Here is a 20516-nt window from a genome sequence, read left to right as displayed (position 1 = left end):
CCCCCTACCCCACCACCAGACACCTCACTCTGTGGGTGACAGGTGTGGGGTGGGATCATTGGCTGGCTTGGAATTTCCCTCTGCGGGGCGATAACTGGCTGGCCCTGCACACCCATCACCACATCGCTAGTCAGTGGGCTGGGCCTCCCTCTGTGGGTTGATCAATTGTGGGACCCCAGATTGATCACCCCGCAGAGGGAGGCCCTGCTCACCCACCGCAGTGCTGTCTGTGGGGATAGCCTGGGCCTTCCTCTTTAGGGCGATTGGGCGTGGGGCTCTGCCCACCCACTTGGGGCTCTGCAAATGGTCTGTGCCTCCGCCATTGGGGCGATTGTGGAGCCAACCCACCGGATTGATCGCCCCGCCAGCCAGCATGGGTCTCCCTCTTTGGGGCAATTGATCACCTCGCAGCGGGTGGCCTGGGCCTCCCTCTGCAGGGCGATCCTGGAGTGATTGCGGGGCCCCCTGACCAATTGCATTGCACCCACCTTGGCTGGCCTGGCGCCAGTGCATGTCATAGTGTGGTCATTCAGAAGGTCGTCTGGGAGGTCATTCGGCTGTTCAGTTGTTTGGTTTATTTGCATATTACCCTTTTATTATTATAGACTAAAGGCCTGATGCACGGATTTGTGCACAGGTGGGATCCCTCGGCCTTGCCTATGGGGATCAGGCCAAAACCAGCTCTCCAATATCCCTCAAGGGCTCCTGGAGTGCAAAAGGGCCAGGTCAGGCTGAGAGACCACTCATCCCTAGTATACAAGTGTTGTGCATTGGGCCTCTAGATTATTGTATAATACTAAAGGCCTGGTGCACAGATTTGTGCACAGGTGGGGTCCCTCGGGCTGAAACCAGCTCCCTGACATCCCCCAAAGGGTCCCAGATTGCAGGAGGGAAGTTCTCAGGTTACGCACCCTGGAATCGGGCTCCCTCCTCTCTGGTTCTGGATGCATCACCTGAGGACCACAGCTGCCAAGTCACAGCAGCTCCCCAGCTCCTGTGTTGAGCATCTGCCCCCTGATGGTCAGTGCGCATCATAGTTACCGGTTGGATGGTCGCTTATGCTTTTATATATATTGATTCCTTTTGCACAATAATTAGATACAACATGGGGTGGGGAAGAAAACTTAAAGGAAGGTAATGTTAACTCCAAGCTGGAGAGAGTAATTTTCTACTAGTGATTAATTTCAAAGCAAATCAGCATGGAATAAACACAAGTGTCTGAGAGAAAGAGACAACCTTAATACAACTGGCACTTACTGTGACAGGATGGAGTCTCTCATCAAAAATGTCCTTGGATCTATTTGAATCTCTAGAAAATAAGAACGTGATTTTAAAAAGTAATCCAGAAATTGTTGTATTAGCAACACATCTGTTGGGAGTAGAGAGAATTTTGGTGGGAGCTTAACCTTCAACAAAGAAAGTCCTTCTACAAATTCTTCTCTTATATCCTGTAGGAATTTTATGACCTCTTTTTACTCAACACATCGAATTCTGTGAAACCTTTTCTATAATGACCTGCCAGAGCTGCCTTTATAAGCACTGACCCTCCCTAATAGGCAATGCTAGTCAACCAAATCAATTGCCACTCCTCTAACCTTTCATTGAAAGACCCAGGAATATTTTATAAAGCAGTAGAGGTGGGCAATCCTTCATGTGAAAATGAGATCCCTGTTTTTTCACTGTTTTTTTTTCCTCTAACTAGTTTCCTATACTATATTCTTATTATATATTTCTTCTTGATTCTTTACAATAGTCTGAATTTAAAATTTGCCTTTGTATTTTAAAAGTAACCATTCTATTTATTTGAGAAAAAAATGGATTGGCTGCCTCCTATACATGCTGAACTGTGGATGGAACCAGAAACCTAGCTATGTGGCCTTACAGAATTGAACCTACAGCCTAGGTATGTGCTGCCCTAACTTGGAGTCAAACCTACCACCTTTTGGTGTACAGGACAATGCTCCAACATTTAATGCCAAAATTTAATGGCAAACCATGGCTCGAGAGCCACATGCGGCTCTTTGGCCCCTTGAGTGTGGCTCGGCGTTAGAATCACTTCTTCAAAATAGACTCGCCCAGGCCAACAACCGACTTCTGTGCGTGGGCCACGAAGTTTCAATTACACCTTACATGCGCGCCCGCACGTGCTATTTTGTGGAAGAGCAACACTCAACGGGCCAAAGAGCCGCATGTGGCTCGCGAGCCGTGGTTTGCTGACCGCTGCTCCAACCAACTGAGTGAAGGAAACCAGTCTTCTGGGTTTTTTTAGGTTTAATTTTCCACAGAGTGGTTCTCCAAGAGTGTTTTGCAGGCTTCTCTGGTTCCACTAGCCCCGTGGACGGCAAACTCATTAGTCAACAGAGCCAAATATCAACAGTACAACAACTGAAATTTCTTTAGAGAGCCAAACTTTTTAAACTTAAACTTCTTCTAACGCTACTTCTTCAAAATAGACTCGCCCAGGCCGTGGTATTTTGTGGAAGAGCCACACTCAAGGGGCCAAAGAGTCACATTTGGTTCGCGAGCTGCAGTTTGCTGACCACGGCACTAGACCATTTTCAGGAGACCCATAAGGCCAAAACTGTTTGTATAGAAATAATAAGGCATTGTCTGCATTTACACTGACATTTGCAATGACTGCATAAAAGCAAAAGTCAGTAAAACTGGTTTCTGAGCAAGAATCAAGGCAGAGGTCCCACCCTGTACTAGTAGTCATTCTACTCTTCACTGCCACTTGTAGACAAGAAATCTGCTTTACTTAAGCACATCTTTGATAAAGCAATGACAATGAATACTGTTATTAAAAATTGAATCTTCTTTTTATACTCTAGAATAAGGGGAAGTATGCATTAAGCACTCCTGCATACTGAAATGTGGTTGTGTTAAGGAAAAGCACTTGGAATTAGTTGTGAGCTGAATGCCCTACTGTTTTCAGAGAATAATATTTTTATTTGATAATACAAGTGTCATTCTCTCAAGACTGAAAAGTGAGCCTGTCACTTCCAGAAAAATAACTTATACATTTCTTGCCAATTGCACAGTTCCAGCTATCAAGCTAAAAATCAAGATTGGGGAAAACTTGTACCCTTTATGTGACCTAACAGCTTTTCAATACCTAAAGGTTTTTCTGAGAAGACTGCTGGTTATGTGATGCTAACTAACAAAAGTGAGTTTTGATACTGTATCAAGAAATGTGAACTGATACTTTCCAAATGACCAATGCATAATGTTATTATGAAATTACTTACAATGTAAGAGATTCATTTAGCATAGAATATGTATGCATGGGTACTAATTTAACAGAGACCTTAGTACAAGTTCAAGGACAGGATTTAAAACCATTGTAACTAATTTAAGGAGACAGCTTCTGTGGACTTCCGGTATAGTATCAAAGAATATCCAAAATTATCTGAAGGCTTAAAAAATACAAACTTTTCTAGCCATAAAGATACATGAGGCTGGGTCTTCATATTTTTTATTCAAAACAAATTATTGAGATGACTGAGGTAATCACAAAGGATTGAAGACAGGGTGTACATGAGAATCAGCTGTCTTCTGTTGAAGCAGACATAAAGAGATTTGCCAAATGTAAATAAGTGACACAATTTCCATTCGACCAATTTATTGTAGAAAGTGATTCTCTTTTGCAAAGAATTATGTTAATGCTATAGCTCGCTATCAGGGGTGTTTCTGTCTTCCAGGAAACATTCAGCCATGGCAGAGACATTTTTTGTTGTCACAATGGGGCCTGGGGAGAGGGTGCTACTGGCATCTAGTGAGGAGAGGCCAGGAATGCTGCTGAACATCCTGTAAAGCACAAGGCAATCCCCCACAACAAAGAAGTATCCTGCTCAAAATGTCAACAGTGCTTTAAAAACTATGTTTTAGCATACAAGGGACTTATTTTTAAATTCTCAATTTTAATTTCTAATCCAGTAAATATTAATATAGCCCACATCAACAAATGTTCTTTAGAATCCTCAATAACTTAAACATTAGGAGTCCTAAGACAAAAAAAAAAAAAAAAGGTTCGCTTCAAAAATGTAATAAAAGGACTATAGCCTACTCCAATAATATCTATAGTTAAAACCTAACACTAACGTTATATCTTGTAAGTTTATTAGCTAGAATAACAGCACTGATTTTAAAACTCACCTGTTCTTTATGTGGTAATATATTGCTAGTGCCAGGCTGTGGAGAAAAGGAAAAGTAACAATTGACTTTATATCAGGTCTAAAGACAAGTTTTAAAAGGGTTGTGGCGGGGGAAGACCATCCCATCTGCCTAGTAGCCATGAGACCTCATTCAAAACAGTATCTCCTAAGCACTTTTTGCCTTGTTGCAGTTCTTTGTCGGTTAGTAAAATTAGGAAAACCAAAATGCGAAGGAATATGCTGTTAGAAGACATGTTTTGGGTGATTATTACAACATATAAGTTATTACACTCTTGCCCTATCATTTGCCTTTCTACTCATATATCCTTTCATCCTGTACAAGTAATACCTACTTGTACACATGCTTAAATTTAAGCCATATAGTAGTTTTTCCACTTGCCCACCTATTTTCCTTCATTCCCCTAAAGATAAATAAAATGCTCTATACCAAACTGAATCATTTAAGGTCACTTTTACATAATTGTTAAGAAAATTTAATGGCAAATATAAGAATACAATGGAGTAAAATTATACACAGTGTAGTAATAAAAACATTTATTTCCAAATTAGTTTAAATACAATTTTAATGAGCAGGTGTAAGTGCTCAGATACTGTGTAAGTTACATTATCCCTATGTTATTCCCAGATGCTGTGTAACATGAAACAAAGGGGTGCTGTAGATTAAGTTATATGCTTTTTCTTCTTTGCCCCAAATGTCAAAAATTAAGCTCCAAATAATTGAGGAAAAGCAAATCTGAATTTTATAACTAGGTTATAGAATATTAGCAGTTGTAGAAAGGCCTGTAGCATTGTTAGCATCAAAGATGGGCACTTCTATAGTGCTTCAAACAGTTTCATCTTCAAAATGATTTTAAAATCATAGAATTTGAAGCATATAAGGTGAAAGAAACTAATGAACTTGTGATGATATTTAATTCAACAACCCATTTTACAGAGAAGATAATCAAGGCTTAAAACTGACTTCCTCAAGGTCCCACCAAGAGTGAGAAGCAGTTCTCCTTCTCCCACCCTCTAACCAGGCAATGTGGTTCCCAAGCTTGGCTGTGCATTCGGATCATCACAGGAGTTTTACAAACTGCCTTCTACCACCTTGAGTTGATCTGATTCATCTGGCATTGGGTATGACCTGGGGTTGTTCAGAAAGCTTCTCAGGTGATGGCAAAGTGCAGCAAAGTTTGAGGACACATGAATTAGGATTAAAATAAAAATAATCCCAGATGCTTTTCTCTATATAAAGATTCCTTCTATCCTTCCTCAGCTTATCAGAAGGCTTGTGAGAGGAGAGAGTGTGTTGGGAAAGAAGTAGTGGAATGCGTGTTCAGAGACACATTTAGATAAATGTTGCGTTAAGTGATTATAATAAGGCTCACCCATCCCATTGAGAACAATGCACTACTACCCCACAATAAACATTTTTTCAAAACCATTCCTAAAAGCCAATGAGCTCTATTAAAATTCTCACTAAACTTTTATTTTATCAATAGTAAATGTACTGAATGATCATTTTCAAAACTCGATAAGAGCAAATGAAAACTTACTGTACTTCCAAAAATTAGACAATTTTGGAGGAAAAAAGTATATATTCAAAACGACTCTTGAATTATATACTGTAACATCAGAATCATCTAACTCAAAAGAAGCTATGGAACACAGCTAGAGTGGACTGGTTTTCTACTCCCAGATTTAGTGGTCAGACTGAAGAAAAAGACTCAGTGATTGTGAGACAGGTGTCAAAACTCAGGACTTTAGAGAGAGATGGGCTCAATTTTTGCAGAAAATCAATTTGATCTCAACTGTTGTTATGAGAGAAGAAACTTCCATTATGATTGTAAACTGGCTGTTTTTAAATAACGTAGAAGTTACTGATAATTTAATTAGCAAAAAAGGTGGTACAATATAGACAAAATTAAGTTTATAAATAAATTATGTTTTAGGACTGAAAAATAAAATTAGAAATGAGGATTTTATTATTTTCAGGTAGCATTTCCCAAACTGTGTTCTGGAAAGTCAACCCTCACATCCCAGGGAGACTCTGATAATGATCCTTGGACCACCCCAATGGAATTCAGGAAGCTCTACATCCAAGTTTGGTTTTATTTTTCTCTTAAATAAGCTTGAAGGTTTCAGATTAGGGTGTTTTTTTTTTTTAAAGTTTCCAATTGTGGACTATGAACTCACAGAATTTAATGAATAGTTTTTATTTATTTATTTATTTATTTTTAAATGAATCTTTATTGTTCAGATTACAATTGTTTCTCCTTTTTCCCCACATATCTCCCCACCACCCAGTTCCCACCCCCCCTCTGCCCTTACCTCCCCCCCCCCCGCCGCTGTCCTTATCCATAGGTGTATGATTTTTGTCCAGTCTCTTCCCATACTCCCCACACAGACACCCCTTTCCCCCTGAGAATTATTAATCCACTCCCATTCTATGCCTCTGATTCTAATAAGTTTATCAGTTTATTCTGTTCCTCAGATTTTTAATTCACTTGACTTTTAGATTCACTTGTTGATAGATATGTATTTGTTGTTCATAATTTTTATCTTTCTTCTTTTTCCTCTTTTTAAGGAATACCTTTCAGCATTTCATATAATGCTGGGTTGGTGGTGATGAACTCCTTTAGCTTTTTCTTATCTGTGAAGGTCTTTATCTGCCCTTCAATTCTGAATGATAACTTTGCTGGGTAGAGTAGTCTTGGTTGTAGGTTCCTGCTATTCATCACTTTGAATATTTCTTGCCACTCCCGTCTGGCCTGCATAGGTTTCTGTTGAGAAATTAGCTGATAATCGTATGGGAGCTCCCTTGTAGGTAACTAACTGTTTTTCTCTTGCTGCTTGTAAGATTCTCTCTTTGTCTTTTGCTCTTGGCATTTTAATTATGATGTGTCTTGGTGTGGTCCTCTTGGGATTCCTTTTGTTTGGGGTTCTGTGTGCTTCCTGGACTTGTAAGTCTATTTCTTTCATCAGGTGGGGGAAGTTTTCGTTCATTATTTCTTCAAGTAGGTTTTCAGCATCTTGCTCTCTCTCTTCTTCTGGTACCCCCATAATTCTGATGTTGGTTCGCTTGAAGTTGTCCCAGAGGCTTCTTACACTATCTTCAACTTTCTGAATTCTCTTCTCTTCATGCTTCTCTGGAGGAGTGTCCTTGGCCTCTTTGTATTCCAAATCTTTGAGTTGATTCTTGCAATCCTCTAGTCTGCTTTTGGGTCTCTGTATAATATTTTTTATCTCAGTCAGTGTATGTTTAATTTCTAGTTGGTCCTCATGGAATTTATAGGCCTTTTCCATGAAATTCTTGAAAAATCTTATAACCGTGGTTTTGAACTCTATGTCCAATCGCTTGTTTTCCTCCATTTCTTTGGTTTGTGATCTGTTTCCCTGCCTTCTCATATTCTCTGCTTCCCTGAGTTGGTAGGGTAGTTTTGTGTACTAGGTGTCCTATTGGTTCAACGGGTCAGCCTCCCAGTTACTTGAGGTGGACACTCTTGGTGTACCCTTGTGTACTGTGTGTCCCCCAGCAGGAGCTACAGCAAGGGCTAGTTTTCTCCTCCTTTGCTTGGGCGGTTTTGGAGCAGTCTGACTGGAGCTGCAGTTGGTTAAGCTGCCACAGAACAGGCCATTTATATGTAAAAGCCGCTGTGTGGAGCCTGGGCGGGTTTGTAGAATGTGCGGGGCGGGGCCTCAGGGCGGGGCCTCAGGGCTGGGCGGGGTCTCAGGGCGTCACTAGGCTGGGGCGTGGCCAACAGCGATGGCTGCCTTCAGCCGTCTCTGCCTTTCCCGTTTCCAAGTCCCTGCGCCCCATGGTCCAGCGCAGTAAACAATGATTGCTGGGCGCACCACCGCAAAAAAGTCACTCTCACTTTCCGACCCAATGGCCGAGAGTCCAGCTTCTCCCCGTAGGTGTCTGGGTCCCCCGAGTGTCCCCAGAAACTGGATTTCAGAGTGATCGGGAGCTTGTCTCCCTGCGGGTTGAAGAAAAGCCGTGCACCCAGCCGCCCGCTGCCGGCCCGATTCGCGTGCCTCCGTACCTCAGCTTTTCAGCGATTGTGCTCCTTTCTGTTCTTAGTTGTCAGTCTTCCACTAGCCAGCTTTCCCGTGGTTCTGGGTGGTAGACGTTTTTGTCTTTTAGTTGTGTTTTTGAAATTGTTGTGTGAGGCAGCAGATTAGTTGTTTAACTATGCCGCCATCTTGGTTCCTCCCTCATCCATGAATAGTTTTTATAATCATGACACTGTTATGTTTGCTTAAACGTAAACCTGGCTGTGACTAGGTTTTCAAAACTTTACCTCTCTCATGATTTTCTGCTTTGATTTTGTTATATATGGATCGATATAGTGTCTTGAATATGCATTTATATATCTATACCTTTTATATAACTACATTTAATACATCTATGAAATTAAAACCTCAGCTGAACAAGTTTAAGCCACAAAGAAATTATCTTGAAAAGTTGTTCCTTAAGACTGGTTTGATGCATTTTTCCTGGAAGGAGAGTGCATTTCAATACAGATATGGTGCAGGAATAAAGAAAGCACAATGGGGGAAATCTGACACAATCCAATGAGCTGTAAATGCAGATGCACTCTGGTGCCAGTAGGGGACAAGCTGCCCCTCCTTCCTAAAGCAGCTTCCAGGGCAGTCAGTACACATGGTTCCAGGCCCATTTCTCATGAAGAAATACTTTATTCCAGAAACATTCAGTAAAACGCGCCTCTCCTCTCATTGTGTTCAACAATGTCTTAGAAGCAGTAATGCCTCAAGTAAAGATAAATACTTTTGGGGGGATATTTTAATTGTTAAGTGGGTTTCCCTTCTTCCTTCCACTCTGAGATTAAAATGGAAGTGGAAATCAATATATAATTGACACCAGTTTTTTAACCTGAGCACTGAAAAGGACAATCAAATGAAAGTACCTATGGGCAGGATAAGGGGTCTGTCCCCTATTTGTACTCACCACTGCACAGCGATTCTCAGATCAGGCTGAGAAATCGAGTAGTCAACATATACAGTAGCACATGAGCTGTACTTTTCCCTAAGGTGACCAGGAGATACCTGAAGGGGAACGGGAATAGAAGAAAATATCTCAGTAAGTTAAACCTATAAAAGTATGTTTTTCCTTGGGTAAAATGTCAAACAATTAAGCATTACAATTGTTCTCATACTCTATGAACTACTTTAGTGAAATACCATGTGCAACTCTATGGTAAACCCATTACATGCTCTAACTTCCAACAATGAGAATTGAGGAGGGGATCATAAAATGCTGCCCTTGACAGACTACCTATAATCCAACTTGGCATACACATATGATAAATTCCCTTTATAATAATGTAAAACATTTAAAATAAGATTTCAGTGTTTTTCCTTAAAAAATAAAAACTGCTGAGATTTCTATTTCTGCTAGTTATTTTCTACATTAAGACATACTGCCATCCTACATAATAAAAAGGGTAATATGCAAATTGCATCACTCCGCTACTCCCACGATTGGGCCTGCCGGAGGCGTGGGGGGCAGGACTCAGGATGGCCGATTGGCTCCGACCCCCAGCTCCTCCCACCGGCCTAAACGGCCGGCGCTGCGGAAGGACCCATGGGGCCAGCGGAAGACGCTGGTGGCGGAACTCGGGGTGGCCGATTGCATGGCTGCCGGCACCAGTTTTCCGCCAGCAGCAGTTTTCCTCTGGCCACCTGCTGATGGGAGCGCCTCCCGATTGGAGTTCCTCTCGGGGTGGCTGATCGTGCTGGCTGGAGGCGCTCTGATCGGCGGGTGGCCAGAGGAAAACTGCTGCTGGCGGAAAACGGGTGCCGGCAGCCAGGTGAAGGAAAAGTCTACTGCACGAAACTTCGTGCAACGGGCTTCTAGTTTATAACATTGAAGCAAGAGCACCTTATTGACGTCCACGAAAGCCAATAATAAATGTTGGTTCAGGAGGCAGCGTGACAAAACACATGTGTCTGAGGCAGAGGTGTGTGTGCAGGGCTGGCCTGTAGCTCATAAGTTAAGGGACAAGAGGTCTCTCTGGGCCTCAGTTTCCTTACCTTGAGAATTAAAAAGTATTGTTTTAAGATTCTCTCACATCCAAAAACACATCAAACAACTCTGAGAATTTAACTCTCTCTTCATGTTGAAATAAGACTATTATTACATTACTCAAAAGAGAACCTCAGATAATATGGAACTTTATATGATATTACAAATTCTACTAGAGGCCTGGTACACAAATTCATGCACAGGTGGGAGTCCCTTGGCCTGGTCACCGATCGGTGCCGATTGGGGCCGTCTTACCCAGTCCTGATCCAGGCTGATCAGGGCCAGCCAGCCAGGGGAGGACTATCGGAGGTTCGCTGTGGGAGTGCAATGACCACGAGGGGGCAGCTCCTTCATTGAGTGTCTGCCCTCTGGTGGTCAGTACGCACCATAGCAACTGGTTGTTGGGTAGTTCGGCCGCTTAGGCTTTTATATCTATAGATTCCCTAAGCTACAGGATACTTATCAGGACTCTGCCTCACTCAGCTGCTCTCTCTGACTACAAGGCCTTTTTCTTCCACCTTTTCTCAGCAAGGTTAACCCCACTTCCCATCTACTTCCAGGGTACCTCTTCCAGCAGCCATACTACAGAACTTCTCCATTTCTCTACTTTTACACACCTGAGTTACTACTTGTTACATGTTATCAACTGCTTCCAGGGCATCCCCCTCATAAAAAGTGAGCTTCTCTAGGGAAGGCAGGACTTTCCCTCCTCTTTTACCTCCAAATGCTGAGCACAGAATCTGGGGCAAATTAGGAGTTCAACAAGTGTTTGACCAATTATCTAAAATCAATTGCAACTGGAAGGTAAATCCTACTACAGATACAAATTAGAATTTACCTGCAGTAGTGTCAGAGATATGACAATGACTTTTTCAGACCCGCTAGAGAATAAATTATCTTTAAAACATGAGAAATACTTATGTCTTTTAGAAGTATTCATTGATTTGTTAAGAGCCCGACAATACAGCAATAATCAAATACGGAAATAGCCAAAACTGTATCAGGAAAATCCTCTTAGAGTAAAACCAAAACCCAATTCTAGTCACTGTAAGTAGTTGAAAGTAATGGTAGTATTCTTTAATATCATAGAATACCAACAATTTTAATATGCTTCATTTTGTTAGTGGCAAAATGGCACATTTTATTAGTGGAAAAATGAATATAATAGAATCAGGGACATAGAAAGGGTTTGGACTGACAATTCTCAGGGGAAAGGGGGTGTGAGGGGTGTGGGAAGAGATTGGACAAAAATCTTATACCTATGGATGAAGACAGTGGCAGGGGGGTAAGAGCATGGGGTGGGGTGAGGAATCAGGTGGAGAGGAGCTATGTGGGGAAAAGAGAGGAACACCTGTAATAATCTGAACAATAAAGATTTATTTTTAAAAAACCAGAATTATAAAATGTTGTTGGCCCTAGCCAGTTTTGCTCAGTGGATAGAGCACCGGCCTGCAGACTGAAGGGTCCCGGGCTCAATACTGGTTAAGGGCACATGCCCAGGTTGCAGGCTCGATCCCCAGTAGATGTCGTGCAGGAAGCAGCCGATCAATGATTATCTCTTATCACTGATGTTTCTATCTCTCTCTGAAATCAATAAAAATTAAAAATAAAAAGAATAAAAAGTCTTGGTGAACAAACTCAAGGAAATCCCCAAGGAAGCAGAAAAGGACAAAATGGGAAATAAGAGGGGAAATATTTAGAGATTTGTCCAGGAATACTAGTCTAAGAGTTCCAACTTCTGAGTAATGGGAATATTAGAAAAAAGAAGGAATAAAGAATGTATAAAAGAAACAAAAATATCCCCTGAAAGTAGATAAGACCTGGAGTCTTGATGTCCACAATAAAATGAAAAGGTTCATACCAAAACATAACATGAAACTTCAGAATCCCAGGAATAGGTAAGCTTCTAAACATTTCCAGAGAAGAAAGGGTTACTAAAGTTGCAAATATATAATGTATCATACATTACCAATATATTTAAGAGTAACAATGTAATGAGAAAATAGTAGAAATGTCTTTAGAACTGCAAAAATTTATTTCAACCTATAATTCTCTGCTTTATTAATAAGTAGGAGGCATTTCAGAAAGGCTAGATCTCTAAACAATTTCTGCCCATGTATCCTTTCCCAGGAAAAAGTTCTTGGGTGAAACAAAAGAGAATAACAATACAGAGGAAAACATAAACACATGACAAAGATTTTCAACCAGTATACACCCAGCACACTGGTGTGTGGCAAGAATATTTACAAAATGCAATACCTAATTAAGTTTAAAAAAAAAAAAAAAGAAAGAAAAATGCAATACCTGATGATTTGGGCAGGGGCACTGACCGGATTGTCAAATAACAAAATGACACCAGCCAATACCACAATAGACGTAAAAAGTGAATGAATGACAATTATACTTTTTTTTTTTAGATTGATAAAAAATATTTTTTTTTGGTGTGTCACAGAATTTTAGTCATTAGTTTATGCATGCCATGAGATGAAAAAGGTTGAAAATTGCTGACCTAAGAAATCGGGGATCCAACACAAGAGTGTGTGAGATCCCAGTTGACTTTAAAGAAATATGCTTAAAAGCAGGCACAGAACAGGCCTTCGGAGTACAGGGTATAGCAGAGGAGGATAACAAAAGGCTAGGGAGATGGCTTCCAATAAGAAATGGAACAAATATGTTTAGTACATGGAAAATATTTTTGACAGGCCTGTGACAAATGTCACAGCATGTTCAGAAAAAAAGAAAAGAAGTGATTACACTAAAAAAATTAATTACACACACATAAAAATGAAATCTTACTAGGTACTATGTTAATGTAGCATAAATGTAGTGATTTGTCTAACAGTCATCTTTCTCTGCCAAGTTACTAGGTTGTTAGATATAAAGCAGTTATTTCTGAAATGAGAAAGACCAGCCTACTTGCTGCATTTGGCTAAGTGAGACATGTTGATGAGAAAGAGGGGTTTGGATTGTCCTGGAGAAGTGTAGCAGTGCTCAAATTTCAGTAATATAGGGGGTCCCAAAAATGAATACACATTTTAACAGCTGATAACTCAATTTTCTTTTTTCTTTCTTTCTTTCCAAACCCTTGTTTTGAAGGCTGACTTTCCATAGATTGTAGCTAGGGAGCTGCTCTGCAAAGTATGAATACCCGACCCAGAAGCAGGTCGTCTACGGATGGTTTAGCGCCAGGTTCCCCAGGAACGTGCATTGCGTGAAGGGTGTGGGTGGTCCCCTTTCCAGCCCCTCCCCATTTCCCAGGACTAAGGGCTCTCTGCACCAGACCCAGTCCCGAAGCTTGGCGCCCAACCACCTCGCTGAGCGTGCTCAGCGAGGTGGTTGGGCGCGATGGCCCACTGGCAGGGACTGCGGGGAACCCGCTATCTGAGGCCAACCGAGGCTCCGAGGTGCTGCCATATTGTTCCGCCTGGGCGGGATTCTGACTTAGAGGCGCTCAGTCATAATACCACAGATGGTAGCTTTGCCCCATCGGCTCCTCAGCCAAGCACATACACCAAATGTCTGAACCTGCGGTGATAACTCAATTTTTACTCCTTTTCAGGTTTAACTGATTCAAAATAATAGGTAAAGCCAGCCTATGCATTGAACAAAGAAAACTTATTTTAAACTCTGACTAGACATTTTTTAATGGGGAGATATAAAACTGGCAATAGGTGACAAATTGAGGGCACACAATTATTGACTAAAATAATTAATTCTTGACATTTGCAATTCCATTGCTTTGTTTTGTCAGCTGTGCCTGGACCAGAATGGTCATCAGTTTGAAAACAGGTACTGACAAAAATTATTCACTTCTGTAGATTCTTTCAAATTTTGAAAATGAACTATCCTACCTAATAAAAGATTAATATGCAAAATGAACAAATGGTGGAATGAATGGCCGGTTACTATGATGTGCACTGACCACAAGGGGGCAGATTCTCAATGCAGGAGCTGCCCCCTGGTGGTCAGTGCATGCCCACAATGGGAGCTCTGCTTGGCTGCTCCAGCAGTGGGCCTATGCCCACAGGCCACAGCCCCACCAGTGCATGAATCTTGTGCACAGGGCCTCTAGTAAGCTAATAAACACCAACATAATCATGTAGAGTGCATATACATTTTTTGATCAAAAGAATGAAGGGTATACAAGAAAAAGGCACCTCCAGAGAACTGGATGGCTCAACAGTAACAAATATTTGCATAGTCATGATAACAGAAACACTGATTCTGATTTACTAAAAACCATGATACATGTTGGGAGAACAGAACAAAGGAAGTAAGACCACACTGGAGAGAGAAAGCTAAGCTTTCAGCTGCTACAATAAGTCAATAGATAACAACAAAAATTGCCTTAGCTATTATATTGTTGTTAATTTTGTTAAAAAACAAAATTAAAAGTTAAGGAAAAAAATTAAGGCAGATTCTTATACCACAACCATGTTACTGACATTTAACTTAAAGGTCAGAACCCCTTAAAAAAATGACCATTACTAAGCCCAAAATTTCCTGAATATGTAAACTTGTTAATTAAGATAATAGAAGTGATTAAGAAAATCTTCCAAAAAAGGTTCCTGCTAATGATTCTGGGTTCATAATAGATTTTTAACAATAATGGCAGACAATTTTTAATTCAAATTACTAATTTCTTACATAACTTTTCAACTATTTACTTACATGGTAGAAATAGTTGTTCTTTCTCTTTCCTCCCACTAAGAATAAAAAGAATTAACTGATCAATACTGATACAAATGCCATAGAAAAAACAGAAGTTACTGATTACCTGAAAGATTACTAATATACAAAACTGGAGGCACACACTCCTTAGGACTGCAGAGAGGGGCACAGGATAGCATTTTCTTTACTGTCTCACCCTCTCTCTACCGGTGAGCAGCCCATGGCTCTGGAAGAAACTGAGACATACAGCAATCCTAACCAAAATGATCAGCTCCAGACAGTCATGCACACATGCCATGAAAATGCATGTTAAAACTCTCACTTTTTATTGAGCTGCATGGATTCAAATAAAATGGATCCTTCCCTGCCTATACTTCTGCTGTCACAATCAACTGAAAGACTCGATCCGTGTGCCTTTTAAAGCAAGTAAACGTGACTGAACATAACGTTAAGGAAAATAAGCAGGCAAGCAGAAGCGTTAAAATCCTACAGTTCTGAGTTTTTATCCTAAAACAAACAGGACACAGGAAATGGACATAGTTGCACATGCTCGTGCTAAGCTTCTGGGGAACCCCAGAGGGCTCTGTTCCTCTGATGTACCCTGGTAGCATTACGTAGGGTGAGAGAGTTTGAATAGCTTCAAATTCTAATGTGAGATAGCATCCTTTGCTTGAGCACTATGTAAGATCACATATTCAATCCTCATACATAAACAACTGAAATGTTTTTTATTTGTTCAAACAAAAACCTGTGACCTAAATCCTATCTTGACTTACCAATCATTTGACATTTCTTCAGGAAAATTGTGCCAGCCCTTGAATGATCAGAAGGGATTAAACCTGAAGCCCAGAAAAAGGCATACAATTTTGTTGAGTAGAAAAATTCATAATTTAAAAAATAGCTATACATCAATTTATATCACTTACTGTTGGGAAGTCTTTTTAAGTAATAGTAATAAGCCAATTTTAATTTTAGTAAAGGCAATGATATAAAAATTCTACTAGGAAAATTCAAAATTGCAGAATTTTGCTATACATGTGCAGTAAAACCAGGCTATGTCTTAGGCTTTATTTTTTAACTTGGACCTAAATAATCTATGAATTATGTATGTGTTTCCCCACGTCTACTTATCAATTAGAAATGGTCACTCTCTTTCATGCTAATATTACCAGCACATTTCAGAAAGTGTCAAGAAACAAGTTAAACTGTGGCCAATTATTGTCAACTACCTGCTCATATATCAAATATGCCCAAATCACATGAGCTGTATTTGGCAAATGTTCTTTACTATTAGGCTAATTCTCACTCCATTCACAAAATGAACTTATTTAGTTAGCTGTGGCTTACTTGGGGCTATTCATCGTGGCACACTTAAAAGAATAGTATAAAAGGTCAATGCTTTAATCTATAGGGAACCTTTCATGACAGTGACTTTTTATACTTTCATCAAAGTGATTTTTTTCAATCTTTATTGTTCAAAGTATTACAGATGTCCCCTATTTTCCACAATTGTACCCTTCTAGCCCACCCCTAGGCCTTCACCACCCTATTGTCTGTGTCCATGGGTTATGCATATATGCACACAAGTTTTTTGCTTGATATATTCCCACCCACCCACTCCAGCCTTCCCTCTGAGATTCATCAGCTGTTTCATATTTCTATGTCTCTGGATCAATTTTGTTCATCAGTTTGTTGTTGTTGTTTTAGACATAGATGGAATGGTAGTTGTTGCTTCTGAGTTGTATACAATAATTTCAAATGGAAATAATCAAGACTGGAGCAAGTTAAATAGACTCACTTTGTGGAGAGTTTATAATATATAGGCTGCATTCTAAAGAGCTTTGTATGCATCACCAAATCGAATTGGGCACATCTATCATCTGCATGTCAGCCTCTCCTGTTCAGCAGCTGGTTTCACAGTTGGTTCACATCTCTAAGTCTCGGTTTTTTCATCAGCAATAGGAGAATATACACAGGACTTGTTTGCAGTTAGAAGGACCAAACGGGCTATACATGGGAGTGAGTTGTCAATCTTGAAAGAACCATATAAAGGTCCTATTTTGGTCTCTCATCCAATACTACCCATCTACTAACTGGTTTCTAAAATCACTCAGACAGAGGCATACTTTACAGCACCAAACAGAGTGAACAGAAATTTCACAGGTTCTCATTTGTTTTGTGTTTAAAGGTACAATTAATTAATTCACATAATTTATTCACTTTTTCACACTGTTTTAATATTCTGAACAGGGAGTACTTTTCAGTTATAAAGACATATCCATCATCCAGGTGAATCCCTGGGCTTAATTATTCTAATTTTTAAAGAAATTAAAAGCTCATCTAGAGTTTAAATAGAATACGAGCTATGATGTTTTTTCTCTATGAAATAATTAAATAATCGCTGCCATTTAAATGGAAAAAAATGGGCCAAAGAGGCTTTAACATCTTTGTAAATGTATGTTTTCTACTTCACAAATCACACTCTTCATTAGCTACATTGTTACCCAGAATTATTTTAAACCAAGTACCATATCTTCTCTCTTCTCCCTCTCTCCTCCCACTTCTCCACTCCCCAAGCTCCTCTTCAGGCGTCTGGTCTTTAGAACTTTTATCTCAACGTTCTTACAGTTAAACAGGAATCTACTGGCAGTAGGAGAGACGATGAAGACAAACATTCTTGGGCATAATTTTACATCTTAACTGCCAAGACTTTGTTACAAATTAAAGTCTACATGTATGTGTTTTCTTTGGAAACTTTTGACCAACATTCTTGTGAACAACCCATCCCTCCTTGAGAACAAGCGATATGACGGGAAGTCTGTTAGGTTACTGAAGTAAGACAGAGGGAAATTTGTGTCAACATGGACATATGAATCAGAACTCCCTGGGTCCTCCTATATGTAAAAACCAAACAAACAACTATTCTGTGTAGGTCTGGCAGTAATGTTTCACATCATTTGAGAAATTTTGAGTTCCCTCTCCCACCATTTCCTTCTGTGTTCAAATTATAGTTGGAAGGAGTAAACAGCTTCTATCCAGGCAAATGAAAACAGCCTACGCAAGAACACATATAGGTTCTATGTCAGTTATTGATTTTGAGTTTACATAACAAACCCTAAAATCTTTGCAGCTGAACTGTCCAGAGTATCAACTATCTTAACAGGTGGGAGCAAGGGTATCACTGGGCCCTACCTCATTCCTACACTACGTACCATAAAGCTCGATAAGGATAGGGAGATGGGATGGAAACTCTGCAGTTGGGATGTTCAAGTTTTCATTGAAAAAAGGAGAACATATACCCAGAATTCTTCCTGGAGTCCCAGGAGACATTAAACAGAGCCATGAACAGGAAGGGACAACAGGCGGGTCTCAGGCTGAGCTGGGTATAGAAGAAAGAACTGGACATCTGGGTAGTGCACAGGGAAAGGAAGTGGCCAGACACGACAGGGAGAAATAAAGGTTCGGGATACCAGAAAGAAGGCAAGACGGCGTCTGAGGTGGTGCTCATCTAGAGCATCCTGGGGTCAGCAGGGGCCAGAGGTGGAACTGACAGCACTGAGCACCTGCCACCTCCTTACCTTTGGGCATTTGCAGGTCACTGAGGCGCAGCACAGGGTGGCATTTGCAGAACACCAAACCCACGTCCTTATGTTCCCGGGCAGCTCGAGTCACCTCACAGACATAAGACTCAGGGTATGGATTCACCCACTCCAAGCTCCGGCCCACTTTGGGGCTGGCATTGGGCTTCAGGCAGCGGCAGGTGAGTTTGTTCCCCATGAGGAACCTCTACTCCTCGCTGCTGTCACTGCCTTCGCTCAACAGTCCCCCCAACCCACCCTCTCCCCCCAAAATGGCCAACCCCGCCCCTGCTGCCCCCCGCCCCCCACACAGCTGTCAGCCGCTGCCGCGTCCACTGAGGTGACTGGTCGGTGAGGACAGCCGGCAGTCTCACTCAGTTCAAAGGCGTGCTGATCAGGCAACTGCTGAGAATCACAACCACTGCAAGAAGAGAGCACAGCCGAAGCTCCACCGCCTGCCACAGCGCTTCTCAACTGAAGGCAGGGCTCCTGGCCGGCCCCAGCCAACCAGAGCACATTCTGTGGTCACCTGGTTACGAGGGACCAATCACGGCAGAGTTCCCTCCGCGTGCCCGCCTGGCAGAGAAGGCAGCGGGTCAGAATGGGGCCCTCCCTGCCCTGCAGCCCTCCACCCCTTTCCCAGCGCACACGTGTGGCCCAGTCTCGGGTTCCTTACAGAATTTCCTCAGCACAGTCAAATGCTGTCAGGAGGGCAGGAAACCTACAAATGCCCATGGCGATGGCAACTGGGTGAAGAAGTGAATACATTTTTCAATTACTGTACACGTTTTGGAGAAGAATAGAAAAAAAATCAAGAAGAAAAAGACATATACAATAATTACAAAATGTACAAACGTTTACAAACCCTTCAATCAAATAGATTCCCCCTCCCACAAACACACACACACAGAAAGGATCAGAGGGAATGTTCTCCTTTATTAAAAGGATAGCAGGAGAGAAAATGAAAGGGCAGAGCAGGGCAGTACAAAATGTACTGCATCCTCCATCCTGTGTAACTATGTCCCTGATATGACTCCTTTTTCTGAGAAAAAGCACAGAATGTGTCAGTTACCCAGCCCGCCCTTAAATCAGCCAATAAGAATACAAAGGAAAGTAACCAAAGGCCAAAAGAATGCTAACCGCCCCCTGTCTTTGTGTAACTGGACCCTAGTCCTCACCCAACCAATCGGAATCAGCCAACTCGATGGTCCGAGCATCACCCCACCACCCGACCCCAAGCCCTGTCAAACTGCTGTACTTCTGGAGCTCTGGGCTCTTTTGCATCCCGCTGATGCATCAGTAGGTGCGGAGAGACCCGGCCTGAGCTTGAATAAAGGCTCTTTGTTTTTGCATCAGACTTGGCTCCCTGGTGGTCTCTGGGGATCTTGAAATCTGGGCATAACAAAAGGCCACCTCAAAAAATCAGGGAAGCAGAAATTATTAATATTCAACAGTATAAGAGACATAAGTATGTTTTGGTGACAAGAATGAGTAATATATTAAAATGTGGAGACCACAGTGGAATGGGAAATGATCTGATGAACTTCAGTGTTTTTTTAAATAGCATCCAGTTAAATCCTTAAAGCCTGGATGTAACTAGTTGCTATTAATAATAATGTTGTCTAAAGTCCTAGGAATGTCATTAGACAGCAGTTTGGATGACTCTTGCAAGCTTGAGACAACACTGAAGATGATGTGGTAAAACAGTGCCCGCACCTAACAAGAGACACACCCCACAAAAACCAGACTTCCTCTACCAGACATTTAAGGTTTTCCCTCGGGGCCCAGTCACCCAGGAAAACGTGCTCCTTCTGCGGACTCTGCTCCTCCTCCCGCCCTCCCCTCCGCGGAGGGACAAGAAGAAAGCCCGTTAGAGCGGGTGTATGCCTGTCCCAGGGCACCAGGCAGCCCACTCTCCGGACCCCCTTCCATTTTTTCAGCAGGGCCCCTCACACTGCCGCCAGACCTCAGGGAGCCAGGGCCCTGCCTCACTGTCAGACATCCTGTCCCCGCGGGTGTCTGCTGGCTTCTCCCCGCAGGGCAGGCTCCACGGATGCCTGC

At 41.6% G+C, this 20516-nt stretch overlaps 1 protein-coding gene across 1 annotated transcript in view; it reads right to left on the bottom strand.

Annotated features, from left to right (window-relative positions):
- Positions 1-18654, bottom strand: part of LOC129148499 (cyclin-Y-like protein 1) — a 28016-nt gene extending 9362 nt beyond the window's left edge. Inside the window, exons 1-5 of the mRNA XM_054713481.1 lie at positions 18456-18654; positions 14878-14912; positions 9130-9227; positions 4156-4191; positions 1258-1309 (exon numbers count right to left, since the gene is read on the bottom strand). Coding sequence (XP_054569456.1) covers positions 1258-1309; positions 4156-4191; positions 9130-9227; positions 14878-14912; positions 18456-18654 — 420 coding nt within the window. The remainder of the gene's footprint in view (positions 1-1257; positions 1310-4155; positions 4192-9129; positions 9228-14877; positions 14913-18455) is intronic.
- Between the last annotated feature and the right edge of the window lie 1862 nt (positions 18655-20516).

This window comes from Eptesicus fuscus, unplaced genomic scaffold (genome assembly GCF_027574615.1).
Source record: "Eptesicus fuscus isolate TK198812 unplaced genomic scaffold, DD_ASM_mEF_20220401 scaffold_64, whole genome shotgun sequence".
Classification (NCBI taxonomy): Eukaryota; Metazoa; Chordata; class Mammalia; order Chiroptera; family Vespertilionidae; genus Eptesicus; species Eptesicus fuscus.
The sequence above is the reverse complement of the archived record's forward strand: the minus strand, read 5'-3'. Positions and strand labels throughout refer to the sequence as shown.